This window comes from Acomys minous, assembly GCF_964271855.1.
Source record: "Acomys minous genome assembly, chromosome: 10".
Classification (NCBI taxonomy): Eukaryota; Metazoa; Chordata; class Mammalia; order Rodentia; family Muridae; genus Acomys; species Acomys minous.
The window spans coordinates 104,309,081-104,322,687 of NC_140491.1; the positions used below are offsets into that span (position 1 = coordinate 104,309,081).

Here is a 13,607-nt window from a genome sequence, read left to right on the forward strand (position 1 = left end):
CTCAAGCTGCCTAGACTGTCCTCAGACTCAAAGCGGGCGTGACCTGCCATACCCAGCTATTGCTTTTTCTAACAATCCTATTTCAGTTGAGCTAAGTATGGGAGGAAAGCCATGCTATAAGGTAAAATGTTCCATTTTAGCATCTGCTTAACTGTTGAAACAAGAACTCTTTTTTAAAGATACCTTAACTCCCAGCACTCAGGAGGCAGAGACAGGCAGATCTCTGAGTTGGAGGCCAGGACACTCAATGCTGTTACAAAGAAACCCTGTCTCAAAAAAACAAAAAATAAAAAAATAAAAAATAAAGACACCTTAAGGACATGTAATAAAACAGAGGGGGGGGGAGGGAGATGGAGACAGAGACAGAGAGACAGAAAGAATTGACTTCCTTTTTAAGATTCCTTCTCACCTTCTGGCATCTTCTACTACCTTTCTTTTATCTCTAAAAAAAAAAAAACCAACTTTGAGTTTTCTTCTTAGTCCACAGGGAAACAATGTCCCACTCTGAAGAACTGGCTCTAGTGATGACAGAAAAGACATAGTAAGAAATGCTTTGGGAGAAAAAAAAACCTTTACACATACCCATAGGCTCCAGCTCCCCTGACCTGACTGAGAGCAGCCTCCTCCTGGATGCAGAGACACTCACCGCTCCTTTGACCAATCATCTCCTCTAAAACTTCAAATAACAGAGCTTGGGGATTTCTCATCACTATTATGTTATCACTCCATCCTTAACCTGAAATTAGGACAGACCTCCCAGATTAGGTTAAAATGCTCTGAAGTGGGAAAAAAAAAAAAGCACATAGTGGAGGAGAAAACGGGTCTCCTAGGTAACAAAGCAGGAGCTAGAGAAACTCAGCAGACAGAATACCTACCTAGCATGGGAGGGGGTCTGGGTCAGAGGGGAAATGTACTCCCCCCCACACACACATCCTCTGATATGTGTCAGAAGAATCTGCGCATCTTACGGCTCCTGGTTCCTTCACCTTGAATATGGCAAAGTCACCATCAGCTCATGGAATATGCATGAGGGGACTGCTAAAGGTAGAACAAGCATGGCCAAAGGTTAAGCTGCCCAGACACCAGTCTCTGGAATGAGGTCACCTAATCACACTACAAGTGAGGGTTTGTCTGTCTCAGGCACAGACCTGTCTCCCAATGTCTCCTCCTTTCTCTTACTTATCCGCTAGGAACACGCAAGTACCCAGAAGGCACTTAAAAATGCGGCCATTATAAGGAAGTTCATCTTCTCAGCTTCTTTACTTACATATGCATGTGACTCAGCCATCCCCCTGCCTCCAATCTAATTTTATGTATGTAGATGCCAGGTCAGCCTGGAGAGCCATTCACCCTGGGCCTTGCCGCCTGCTAGTTAGCCTCAATTGGCTGTGCTCTCTGTCTGTCTGTCTGTCTGTTTCTCTCTCTCTCTCTCTCTCTCTCTCTCTCTCTCTCTCTCTCTCTCTCCTTCTCCAATGCTGGAATAATGCACCCAGCTTTTCCATAAACTCATGCTTTTACCAACTGAACCATTTCCCCAACGCTCGACTAGAAAGTCCGAGACCACAGACAAGTAGCCTTGCCCTTTATTGGCAGCCTGGAACCCTTTCATCAAGCCTATTTTTCCTTCATCCATCAGAAAGCACAGGCTCATGGGAGTTCTGACTGGGCACTCAGAGGTTCTTCCCTCTTCAGCCAGCTGCCTCCTGGCGTTGGGAAACCATTCCCCTCTTCAGAGAGGGCCTTTTGTCTCAGCTGCTGTTTTCACTGTACCATGGTCCCAGACAGCTTTCTTTTGTGCTCTGTTTAAATACAGAATGACAGTCCACTAACAGAACAGGCAAAGACTTTGGCTTATCTTTTTTGTACATGCTACTGTATCAAATGTGTAATAAAAAATGGCAGAATGACCCATTGTGTATGTAGGGAGGAATTCTCACAGGATAACTATGGTTCTGGGTGAAAGTTTCAAAAGGAATGAAGATGCAGCCACTCTCAAAACGCCCTGGGGTTACCAGTGGGTGGAGTGGAGGATGCAGGGGTTCATAAGGAGAGAAACACTGTTGCTAAGCCACTTGCTTTGATTAAGACAACAATTTTCTTTTTTCTCCCCCCACCCCCATCTAAAAAAAGACCCTAAGATATTAAGGGCTGGCAAAACCAGTTTCAGAGCTCCCACCCCTTTTTAGATCTGGAGGTTGAATCCCAAGCCTTTGTGCATGGCAGGCAGCCAAGGGCTCTTCGCTGAGCTATAACACACACAGGGTGAACTCACTTTGTAGACCAGGCTGGCCTTGAACTCACAGCAATCAGCCTGCCTGTCTCTGCCTCCCCAATGCTGGGATTAAAGGCGTACACCACCCAGCTCTGCTCTGAGGTGGTTTTTTTTTTGTTGTTGTTGTTTTTTTAATAGGATTTCACTGTAGTGTAGAACAAGCTAGAATACAAGGCAATCCTCCTGTCTCCAGCTCCAGATGCTGGCCTTACAGGCGTGAGTCATACCTGGTTAAAATGACTTTGAGACAGGTTCTTTTTAAATTGCCCAAGCCGACCTCAAATTTGCAATCCTCTTGCCTCAGGCTCCAGAGTAGCTGGGATTACTGATATTTGTGCCACCGTGGGCAGCTGTTGAGGGTGCCCACTCTTAATACCTATCCAATGGGTTTCCATGCATGCATTCATTTGACTTTATCTGCCCTGTTGGGGACCCTATGGCTAAAATAATAAACAGGAAAAAAAGAAAGAAAGAAAAACCAACAACAACAACAACAACAAAAATACTACCTTGTGGAATCTTAAAGGACACAATAAGTAAACAATCAAATACTTAGTTATATAACTTAATACTTCAGATGGTGGATGGTATAAGAGAAAGGAAACCAATGAAGAAAGATTGAGCAGACATTTAGTTTGAGCTGGGGTCAGCCTGGGCTACAGGTGGGAAGGAACAGTTGGACAATACAAGCGAGGGGAGGGGAGGAGAGGGGAGGAAAAACAAAAGTGGTATCAGACAATAGCTGAAGCGAAAGAAAATGATCTGGAGCTTGGAATTGCTTGGAACTTAGTGCATAGGACTTTCTTCCAGAGCACAGACAGGCTATGCAGGCTAAAGGAAGCAGCAGTGGCCGTCATACAAACGTGTGGCATTCTCTCTCTACTTTCACACTTACTAAGAGCAGAGTCAGGCAGACATGAACTCTGGTGCCCCATACTTGACCACTTCCCTGTGGTGGGGAAGCCTAGTGGCACTCAGAGAAAGGATAAGCAGGCTACGAAGATGAGACTTGATAAGCTGTGACCATATAATGGGGGAGGAGGTCCCCCTCAGTCACAGACGTAGGGGAGGGGAATAGGGTGAAATCGAAAGCGGGAGGGATGGAGGAATGGGGGGATACAAGGGATGGGATAACGATTGAGAAGTAATCTGAATAAATGAATTAAATTAAAAATTAAAAGAATTTAAAAAAAAAAAAAAAGAGCAGACAGAGTCAGGTAACTACAAGGCCCAGGCACACACACATAAAGTTAAAATCACCATCGAAGCTGGTAGGGTCAGAGGTTTGAGGTCAGGGAAAAACAGGTTAGGAAATAAGTCTTAAACCTGAGATTCACTTCCCGACTTCAGTTTTGGGTTGCGCCGTGTGATTCTCCTGCCAAGTTCAGACAAGGAGAAGCAGGTGTGGAGAACTTGTTTAGCCAGGATCGGGGTTTTTGCAGAGCAAGATAAAGAAGGCCAAGCTGCCGAGAGTGTACGAAGGACGTGACTTGAACAATGATTCTGAAATCAGATTGAGGAAGTGGATGAGTGAGAAGTCCGAAGGACAGGGGCCGGGTAGTGAGACCCGCAATCACAGGATACGAAGAAAATGGGCCGCCATTGCAACCGCGGGAACAGAAGGCTGCTCCAGAGGCCAGCGAGCTCCGTCACATATTCTGAGATAAACCCTGACTCCGCTGGGCTCGACTGGGGATGCTGAGCTAAAAGCCTGACTTCAGTGGAAGGGAACAGACAACCTTTCACAGCTGTTTATCTTTTTAAAGTGGCAAGGGCTTCCAGGTGACCAGGGAAAAGGAATCACAAAGACAGGCAAACAGCAACCAAGGTTTAGGATCTGTCATGCCGTCCAGCGAAGGGGCGGGGATGAGGCCAGTACTTCACCTCACTGGGATGCAAAAGAAGGCCTTTGCTTGTAGCTCACTCAAAGTGGAAGAGTGGGGTTCACAGAGTGCAGTGAATTGTCGTGGGAAAAGATTTACACTGCACAAAAGGTCACCTCTGTGTCTCAGTTCAAAACCTGCAAAACGAGAGGGATTCCCCATAACAGCTGTTCTTAGATTGTCTGAGCCCTGCCGGGTGGTGGTGCACGCCTGTAATGCCAAGACTTGAGAGCCAGAGGCAGGCGGATTGCTGTGAGTTCGAGGTCAGCCTGGTCTACAAAGTGAGTACAGGATAGCCAAGACTACACAGAGAAACCCTGTCCCAAAACAAACAAACAAACAAAAAAACATGGAAGCCTGACATGGTGCCCCATGCCTATTACTCCAGATTTGGGAGGTAGAGGCAGGAGTTCAGGGCCATCCTGGGCTACATGAGACATTGTCTCTAAAAACAGTAGGGGAAATAAAGGCATGACTAAAGCAAAGCGTTGGTGCCTCACACCTATAAACCCAGAACTAAGAGTCAAGAATTCCAACACTAGGCTGGGCTACATCCAAGAGCTAAGAGGGGAAAAAAGAGAAGAATGAAAGAAGAGAAGAGCAAGGAAAGATGAGAAAGGGGAAAGATGGAGGGAAGGAAGGAAAGAAGGAAAGAAGGGAGGGAGGAAGGGAGGGAGGGAGGGAGGGAGGGAGGGAGGGAGGGAGGAAAGAAGGGGCACTGAAACCTTCCAGGTGGCATTTCCCCAGACTTTTCAAGAATGCATGTAACCCCATTTGCTCTGGCAACCATATTACAACCACAGGAGAACTCACTGGAAACCAGCCTGATGTGGAGAAGAACAGAGTGAAGAAAAGCACAAAGAAAAGGAATGGGAGTCCTGCCAATGCTCATCCAAAGCCTCTCAGCTCAGGGCTATTTACATCCAGGAGCCAGGAAAGGTCCTGTCGTCTCAGCCAGGATGGGTTGGGTTTTCTGTTGCTTGTTTCTTTTTTTTTGTTTGTTTGTTTGTTTTTTTGTTTTTTTTGTTTTTTTGTTTTGTTTTGGTTTGGTTTGGTTTTGGTTTTTCAAGACAGGGTTTCTCTGTGTTGCCTTGGCTGTCCTGGACTCGCTTTGTAGACCAGGCTGGCCTCGAACTCACAGCGATCCGCCTGCCTCTGCCTCCCGAGTGCTGGGATTAAAGGCGTGCGCCACCACGCCCGGCCTGTTGCTTGTTTCTTTAAACAAAAAGTGTTTTCCACACCCTTGCCCACATCAGAATAAAAACAATGTAGAGGTCCAAACTAGCTGCTCCTCTTCTCCCCACTAGTAAGGTTAAAATATAGCCAGTATTGACATATCCCAGACAAAATATACCCAGTCTTAAATTCAAATGTATCATCAGGCCTAGGAGTTCCCACCTGCAGGAGTGCCAAGAGGTCAAGGCAAGCCTGAGTGGGCTACGTAATGGGTTCCAAACCAGCCTGACTACAGGATGAAAGCCTGTCTCAAAAAGACCAAAAAAAGTAGTTGGGTATAGTAATATACATCTATAATCCCAGCACTTGGCAAGTAAAGACAAAAAGGATCCAGAGTTCAAGGCTAGCCTGGGCTCATGTCGGCTCCTTAAAAACAGTTGTTGGGGCTGGAGAGATGGCTCAGCGGTTAAGAGCACTGATTGCTTTCCCAGGAGTCTTGAATTCAATTCCCAGCAACCACATGGTGCTCACAACCGTCTATGATGAGATCTGGTGCCCTCTTCTGGCCTGCAGGTATACATGCAGGCAGAGCATTGTACACATAATAAATAAATAAATCTTTTTTTTTTAATGTTGATTAGGGAGCTGCACATCTTTAATCTCAGGGTCCAGGAGGCAGAGGACTCCCAGTCTACATGGTGAATTTCAGGACAGCCAGCACTTCATAGAGAGACTCTGTCTCAAAATGTTTAAGTCAGAGGTATTTAAAGGACATGAAATTTTTTTCAGCTTTTACTCAGGAAAAAAAAAAGGATCCTTGTTAATGAAATAAAGATCACAGAATTGGGCCCAAAGTACATACAAGTGCTTGATCCTTATAATATGTTTTTATATAAGGACCCAAGATTCGAGTCTAACAAGATTGTAGTTATTCTCCATCTTTTTCAGGTTTCAGCACCCACTGGACCCAAAGAGGTACATGCATTGCCACTTACTATGCATCAGTAGTAAGTGATAGAATAAAGGCTTATTTACAAAATTAGGAGGAATCATTGTATTACCCTGGCTGACAGTACGACTGCTTGAAAGTTATTGCTTATAAATTGGGATCCTACAGATCTGTAGACAATAAACAAACCATTGTGTCCATGATAACAGTGGCTTGACTTTTCAATGCATAGAATGGCAATTTCATTTTTTTTCTTTCATTCATTTCTTACTAGGCATTTTGGGCATTTGCTTGGTTGAATCGTTGGTTGGTTTTTTGAGACAGGGTTTCTCTGTGTATCAAGCCCTGGTGTCCTGGATTCAACCAGGCTGGCCTCGAACTCACAAAAATCTGCCTGTCTCTGCCTCCCTAATGCTGGAATTAAAGGCATGTGCCACCTTGCCCAGATTCTCAGTGTTTCTTATAACTCTGGGGTCCAGTGTGGTGTGAGGACTAATGACCAAACACCGAGATTTTAAAGTTAATACTGCATATAGTCTTATTGTCATTTTCTGGGAAAGACATGAGTTTTATTGCTGTTTTTTTAAATCACAGGTGACCATTGTACTTTAGAAATGAGAATGTCTCCATGTTTTTCGCATCTGCTATAGAAATAAGACTTAAGCTAGGTGTGGCAGCACACACCTTTAGTCCCAGCACGTGGGAGGCAGAGATAAGTGGATCTTTGTGAGTTCAAAGCCAGCCTGGTCTATGAGTCCAGGACAGCCAGGGCTCTGTTACACAGAGAAACCCTGTCATGAAAAAGCAAACACACAAACAAAAGATTTAAAGACTAACAAAGTTACCATCAACCAGTGAATAGAGTGCATTATTTGGCAAGAAAAAAATTCTACCATTTATGAAACAAGTCTCAACAAAAAGAAAGAAAGAGAGGGAGGGAATAAAGGAGACAGGCAGAGGGAGAGGGAGAGAGAGAGAGAGAGAGAGAGAGAGAGAGAGAGAGAGAGAATTTTACTTGGCAATAAACATCTAGAAGGTCTTTCTTTCCTCCTCCTTCCAAACTTGTCAGTCACAATCATAGGGGAGAGGAGTAAGGGGGAAATGGGAGGGAGGAATGGGAGGATACAGTGGATGGGATAACCATTGAGATGTAATATGAATAAATTAATAAAATAAAATTAGAAATAAAAGAAAAGTGGAGCTGGGGTTGTGGCTCTGTGGTAGAGTACTTGTCTGGCACACATGAGCCTATAGACTTACTCTCCAGCAGAGTATAGTACAGTACAGTATGGCCACGGTATAATGCTAATAAAATTGCAATAAAGGTTGTAACATGATTCCAGGAGCATGGCATGTTTCTAATATTGCTCTCCTTTCAACTCATTAAGGTAGCCTGGGACTGCCAGCTCTTGAGAAATCCCCATATGCCTTTCAAATCTGTCTTCACATACAAAATGAAAATAGCATCACTTACCAATTTTGTCTGATACGGTATTATATCTGATTTGCAGCTCAGCCTGTGTTCATCATTCTCCTCACAACCTTTCCCCGACTTCCCTGAGGTCCATGTTTTGTCTGCAAAGTCTGGGACCAAGTAAGTGGCAGATCCCAAGCAATGGGAACACTTCTACTCCTGAGTAAGGTAATCAATTGGTTTAATAAGCTAACAATTGAGCAAAACCGTTGAAATGCAACTGAAACTTTTGCTAACAATGAAGTTTTCTACTGTCATCCTGTGGATATGGCACAATAGGACATAGCTCCAAAGCCAGTAAGTCATTTTACACCAAGGGAACATGTCTGAAAATGGATTCACGGCAGGATCAGAAGATTAAAAACAAAACTGGTCTCACAGAATGAGTATTTTATAGTAGATTGAACTAAATGAAATTGCCAGTGTTTGGTTATTTTTGTCAAGATAAATGGAAACCTAATAAAAAAATTATACAAATATATTTTTCATTTAAGGATTTCAACTAATTTCCTTGGCTTCAGTCGGTTTAACATAGGTTTCTATCATCAATACAATTATTGAATAATATGTAAAGCCATTATTGCCAGGCAAAGTTAGATGTTTTATTGCTTTGTTTTGGTAGTGAACCAAGCACAAGGCATTGGGCATGCTACACCAGTGTCCTACCAGTTAGCTGCAAAAGTCAAACGCTAGTAAACATTTTTGATGATGGACACTGCCTATAAGCTATTTCCAACTCATTGACTAATTTACTCTATACAACCATTCTCACTCTGTAGATCAGGCTGCCCCCAGATCTGCCTGCCTCTGCAAGCTGTTCTCTGTGAGTCCAGGGCCAGCCTGGTCTACAAAGTGAATCCAGGACAGCCAGGGCTGTTACACAGAGAAACCCTGTCTAGAGAAAACAAAGAACAGAAAACAAAAGAAAAAAAAAAAGTCAACCGTCAGCGTTCTTAAGGTACTTGTCTAGAGACAGTGAATAACCAAAGCCTAATCATTACCTTGCCTGGTAACCAGGGCCTAAAATTTACCTTGTCTAAGTCCAAACCTCAGGCTACAGTAAAAAAACCCAGAGCTTCAGGAATGTGCACTGATGGCACAAGAATTTTAATGATGGGCTGGTCGGTGGTGCACATGCCTTTCATCCCAGCACTTGGGAAGCAGAGGCAGCCTGGTCTACAAAAGGAGTTCCGGACAGCCAGGACTACAAAAGAAAGCCTGTCTCAAAAACTCAAAAATAAAAATTTAGAACACGGATCTGAAAACGGGTAGAAGCACTGTTGTGGTATCAGTCGTGGACCAAGCTGGATGCTCAAGTCCTGAGGGCTTTCTTATCTACGAATAAATTCCTCTCAGGCTTGACAGCCATCCGTGGCAGCGGGTGGATACCCCTTTGGGGGAATCAAATGACCCTTTGGAGGGGGTCATGTGTCAGATATTTATATTACAGCAGTAGCAAAGTGCAGTAATAAAGCAGCAATGGCAACAGTTGTATGGTTGGGAGTCACCACACCAAGAGGAATTGCACTTGAGCGGGAAGCATCAAGGGAGGTTGAGAACCACTGCTCTGTGGCCTCTTTGGCACTTCCAATCTCGTTAAAGTTTGCCAAGGTCATTTACTTGCTATTCTCTTCTTCATCTGATAACTGTGGGTCACCTGAAAAGAATTGAAAAGTCCCAACCAAAGCGGGGCGGGGACAGCTACCAAAGGAGATAAGCAAAGGGAAACCAGACTCCAGCTGGGTTCTATCACAGACTACCTGCCCTTAGGCCAGAAACTTAACCCCATCCTTTCAGTCTCTTGAGGACCTCCCTCCCCCCCTGCTGGGGTAACCACCACCCCTCTGTATACAACACTACACAGACTTAGAAACCTCAAGTTCCCTCCAGCTACAAACCTTTCCCATCAAATCAAGATAGTTGAAAAGAGTTGAGACAACCTGCATGTAGGCCAGGATGCCTTGACGACTTCAGCAGCGACTCCCTCTCTTTCACCTTTGATGCTGGGGCTGGCATGGCCCTCAATGACAACTTTGCAAAGCTCATATCCTGGTATGACAATGAATTTGGCTACAGCAACAGGGTGGTGGACCTCATGGCCTATATGGCTTCCAAGGAGTAAGAAGCCCTGAACTCCCTGACCCCAGCAAGGACAGGAGAGCAAAAGAGAGGCCCTCGGCTGCTGAGGAGTCCTTGTTCCTACTCTGCCCCTGACACTGAGCATCTCCCCTCACAGTTTCCGTCCTAGACCCCAGAATAATGGGAGGGGCCCAGGGAGCCCTACTCTTTTGAATACTATCAATAAAGTTCACTGCACCTAAAAAAAAAAAAAGAAAAAGAAAAAGAAAGAGTTGAGGCAGAACCCCATTATAAGCAGAAAGGACTTTCAAGCAGAGAAATAGAAGGTCTCCCTGAAGTAAAGATAACATCAAAGAAAGCTCCAGAATGTTGCCTCCTTGTTACGGTCCACTTAAGGTGAGATCATCACAAAAGTTCTTATTGTTAAAGACGTAGCCAAATTGTGTTAGATTAAAGAATTTAAGGTTCAGGTGGCTAGTAGATTCTTGTTTGGTTTCTCAGTTTTTGTTTTGTTTTGTTTTTTCAAGACAGGGTTTCTCTGTATAGCCTTAGCTGTCCTGGACTTGCTTTGTAGACCAGGCTGGCCTTGAACTCACAGTGATCCACCTGCCTCTGCTTCCCCAGTGCTGGGATTAAGGAGAGTGCCACCACACCCAGCCAGCTAGTAGATTCTTTAAAAAAGGGGGGGGGGGGGGGAAATCACTTCAAAATACATTCTAAGATCTAGGAACTCCTAGTGGAAATGTGTAAGACTTTACCTGACCAAATGGCTTATCAAGTAAAAATGCGTGCCAAGCCTGACCACTTGAGCTGGATTCTGGGACCTGCATTACCCTCCACAGGCACATTATGGTACGTGCACTCACACACACACACACACACACACACACACACACACACACACACTCACACACTCACACCAAACAGATCTTTCTTTGTATTCTGGAAAAGTTGATAAATATAATTAAGAATAGTCACTAGTTTATTTTCACTGTAAATAGCCTTTATATTGGGCTAAGTATTTTACATAATTTACCTTCTTGTGGTCATAAATCTGAGAAGTTATTTTACTGTATCAACTTTGCAGTTGAAAACCTGGGTGCTTTGCCAGGTACAGCAGTGCACTCTTTAATCCCGACTCAACTATGAAGACTGAGAACGAAGAGACTTGGGTTCTAGTTTAGAACCCTGAGGAACACCAAGGTGGTGGTGCACGCCTTTAATCCCAGCACTCAGGGGACTGAGGCAGGCAGATCTGAGTTCCAGGGCCATCTAATCACCAGATCACCAGAGCAAGCTCCAGGACTGCCAGGGCTTCAGAGAAACCATGTCTCAAAAAAAAAAAAAAAAGTAAAATAAATAAAAAGCATGAACACATGTCATATGTATGCACATATGTATGTGTGAGTCCTCAGCCATGTGTTAGGTGTATTGTGCTTTATCTGCTAAAACCTTGCAGAATGCTTCCCGGCTTTTTTTGATATTACACATGGATAATAACTCAGGGAAATCTAGGCACATGGTATTTGTTGACTAAACCACCAATGCATGTTCAGGTGGTAAAGTGACATAGGCACAAGAATCTAAGCAAACTTTCCTTCCAGACGGGGACAAAAACGTGCACTGAACCCACGGGCTATATTTAGCGCATGATACGTAACCCTAAACGCTGCGAACTCTTCCTCACACACACAACAACAGTAAATCCCTTTTCTGTGTTTCCAGTACTTTAGAGAGATGTTCAAAGGAAGAGCTGTTTAGACTTCTCCTCTTGCCACCCACCCCTCCTTTTCAGAAGATTTTTTGCAAGCCTGATGAATTTGGTTGGCGCTTCCAAACTTCCCAGAAGTCTGAAATGGGTGCTGCTCAGAGTTGCTGTATAATTACTTACTTGATTCCCTCTAAGGAGCTTACGCTAAGAATTGAGGAAAGAAAGCAGATTAACCATTTGAATACACGCCACGGCCCATCCACAGGCCCTCCCCTCTCTCCTCTATAAATGGGGGCTCCCACAGTCCTCACCCACCAACCCCAATATGTGATCTAGGGAAATCAATGTATTGCTTTGACTAATCCTGCAACAATAGGGGTTTCATTTTTATTGTAGGGCAATTAAGTTGTCCGACGGGAAGGAGCGGGAGGGGAACGGGGGACTGGCCCATCCCCGCAGACAGATTAGTCCCTGCAGTGGCAGCCTCGTCCGCTCTGTCTGTCTGGTGGTCGGTCACACGCAGCTTGGAGCTGCTACCTAGCAACGAAAGCCAGGGAGAGAGCTCGCGGGTTTCTCTCTCTCTCTCTCTCTCTCTCTCTCTCTCTCTCTCTCTCTCTCTCTCTCTCTCTCTCTCTCCTCACTTTTCCTCCCGTCCTCCCTCTGCCCTCTCCATTCCTTTTAACTTCTCTCTCTCTCTCTCTCTCTCTCTCTCTCTCTCTCTCTCTCTCTCTCTCTCTCTCTCTCTCTCTCTCTCTCTCCCCCCCCCCCGCTTTATTCTAAACTCTAAATAACTTGCCCCATTCCCTCTGCTGCTTCGGGGAAGGAAAAAAAGGTAAAAAGACTAACTCCTGGACAACTTGAAAAAGTTTGTAGCCACACTGGAAACTTTCTGCATTCCAGCCCCAAAACTCAGGCTCAGCAAACCAGCTCCATTCATCAACACAAAAGCACTCGCTCCGGGTAGGAAAGGAAAAGCCTTCAAGAAAGTACTCTAGTGTAACAGCCACTCTCTGCCAATCCCACCTCCCAGCCTTATCTAGGCTCGTAAACCAGCGGTTATCATGAGATGCGGTCTCATGGGGGTCACCGAGGGACGGAGTTTCGCCACTGATGGAAGGAGGCTGTGGCTGGCGGCCCGAAGCGCGCGATGGAATTGGATCTCCCGCGCCGGCCGGACGCTGCAGGTGGAAAGCTGCGCTGGGAAGCTGCGTGGAGGACCGCCCCGCCTCAGCCAGAAGAAATCTATAGACACACCCGGGAGACCCTCGTTCTCCAGGTTCCAGCCTAAAATGTGTTTGGAATCGGGACTAATTCCCGTGGGAACAAAGGCACGATCGCAGTGGGGTGAGCTGTCACCGAAACCAATGCGACCGCGTTCCTCAGCCAGTAGAAAAGCGGCTCTGCGTTCGTCACTCCCTGGGGTCACCGGAGCGCTCAACCGGAGCAGCTCCGCAGCCGTCCACCCTCGCCCGGCTCCCCTCTTCAGCGCCTAGAGTGGACGGCGCTGCGCGCGTAGCTGGGGCAGGTGGCCGCTTACCTTGGCCACTAACTGCCTCTGGGCAGGCAGCGACCGCCAGCAGCAGTATCCATGCAGCTGCCGCTGCTCCGCGCTCCATTCCGGAGACAGCCCCCGGCCTCGCCGTTCCTTCCCCGGGAGGTGGGCACAAGTCGCAGCCGGCACAGGCAGTTACTGTACTTGCGGACGTGGGTCTTGCTCAGCACCTCCGCTGGCCCCTAGAGGCAGAAAGCCGGCCCCGATGTCTGAGGCATCCCGTTTTCTACCCGCGCCAGTCCCCACCCTCCAGACAGTATATAAAGCCCTTTAGACCAGACCGCCCCGGAACTAGCATGCGGGAATCCAGTGGGCCAGGCCCCCTGCTGCCTGGCCCGCCCTCTGCACTTTGCAGCGCTGGGAGGAGTGGGCACTCGAACACTTGCGCGGTAGCACATGCACACTCCACACGCGCGCACGCTTCTGCACGCTCTCATCTAGGAGCACACGCTCTGGGTATACACACTGACGGCTTCACACGCTGGAGAGCGCAGACCCTTCACTTGCACAA

The 13,607-nt window shown here is 46.1% G+C and overlaps 1 protein-coding gene across 2 annotated transcripts in view; it reads right to left on the reverse strand.

Moving 5' to 3' along the window:
- LRP2 (LDL receptor related protein 2) overlaps positions 1 to 13,335 on the reverse strand; it is a 161,160-nt gene extending 147,825 nt beyond the window's left edge. For both annotated transcript variants that reach the window (XM_084800290.1, XM_084800289.1), the window contains exon 1: positions 13,082 to 13,335. In XM_084800290.1, the coding sequence (XP_084656416.1) occupies positions 13,082 to 13,160 (79 nt within the window). In that variant the 5' untranslated portion in view covers positions 13,161 to 13,335. The remainder of the gene's footprint in view (positions 1 to 13,081) is intronic.
- Between the last annotated feature and the right edge of the window lie 272 nt (positions 13,336 to 13,607).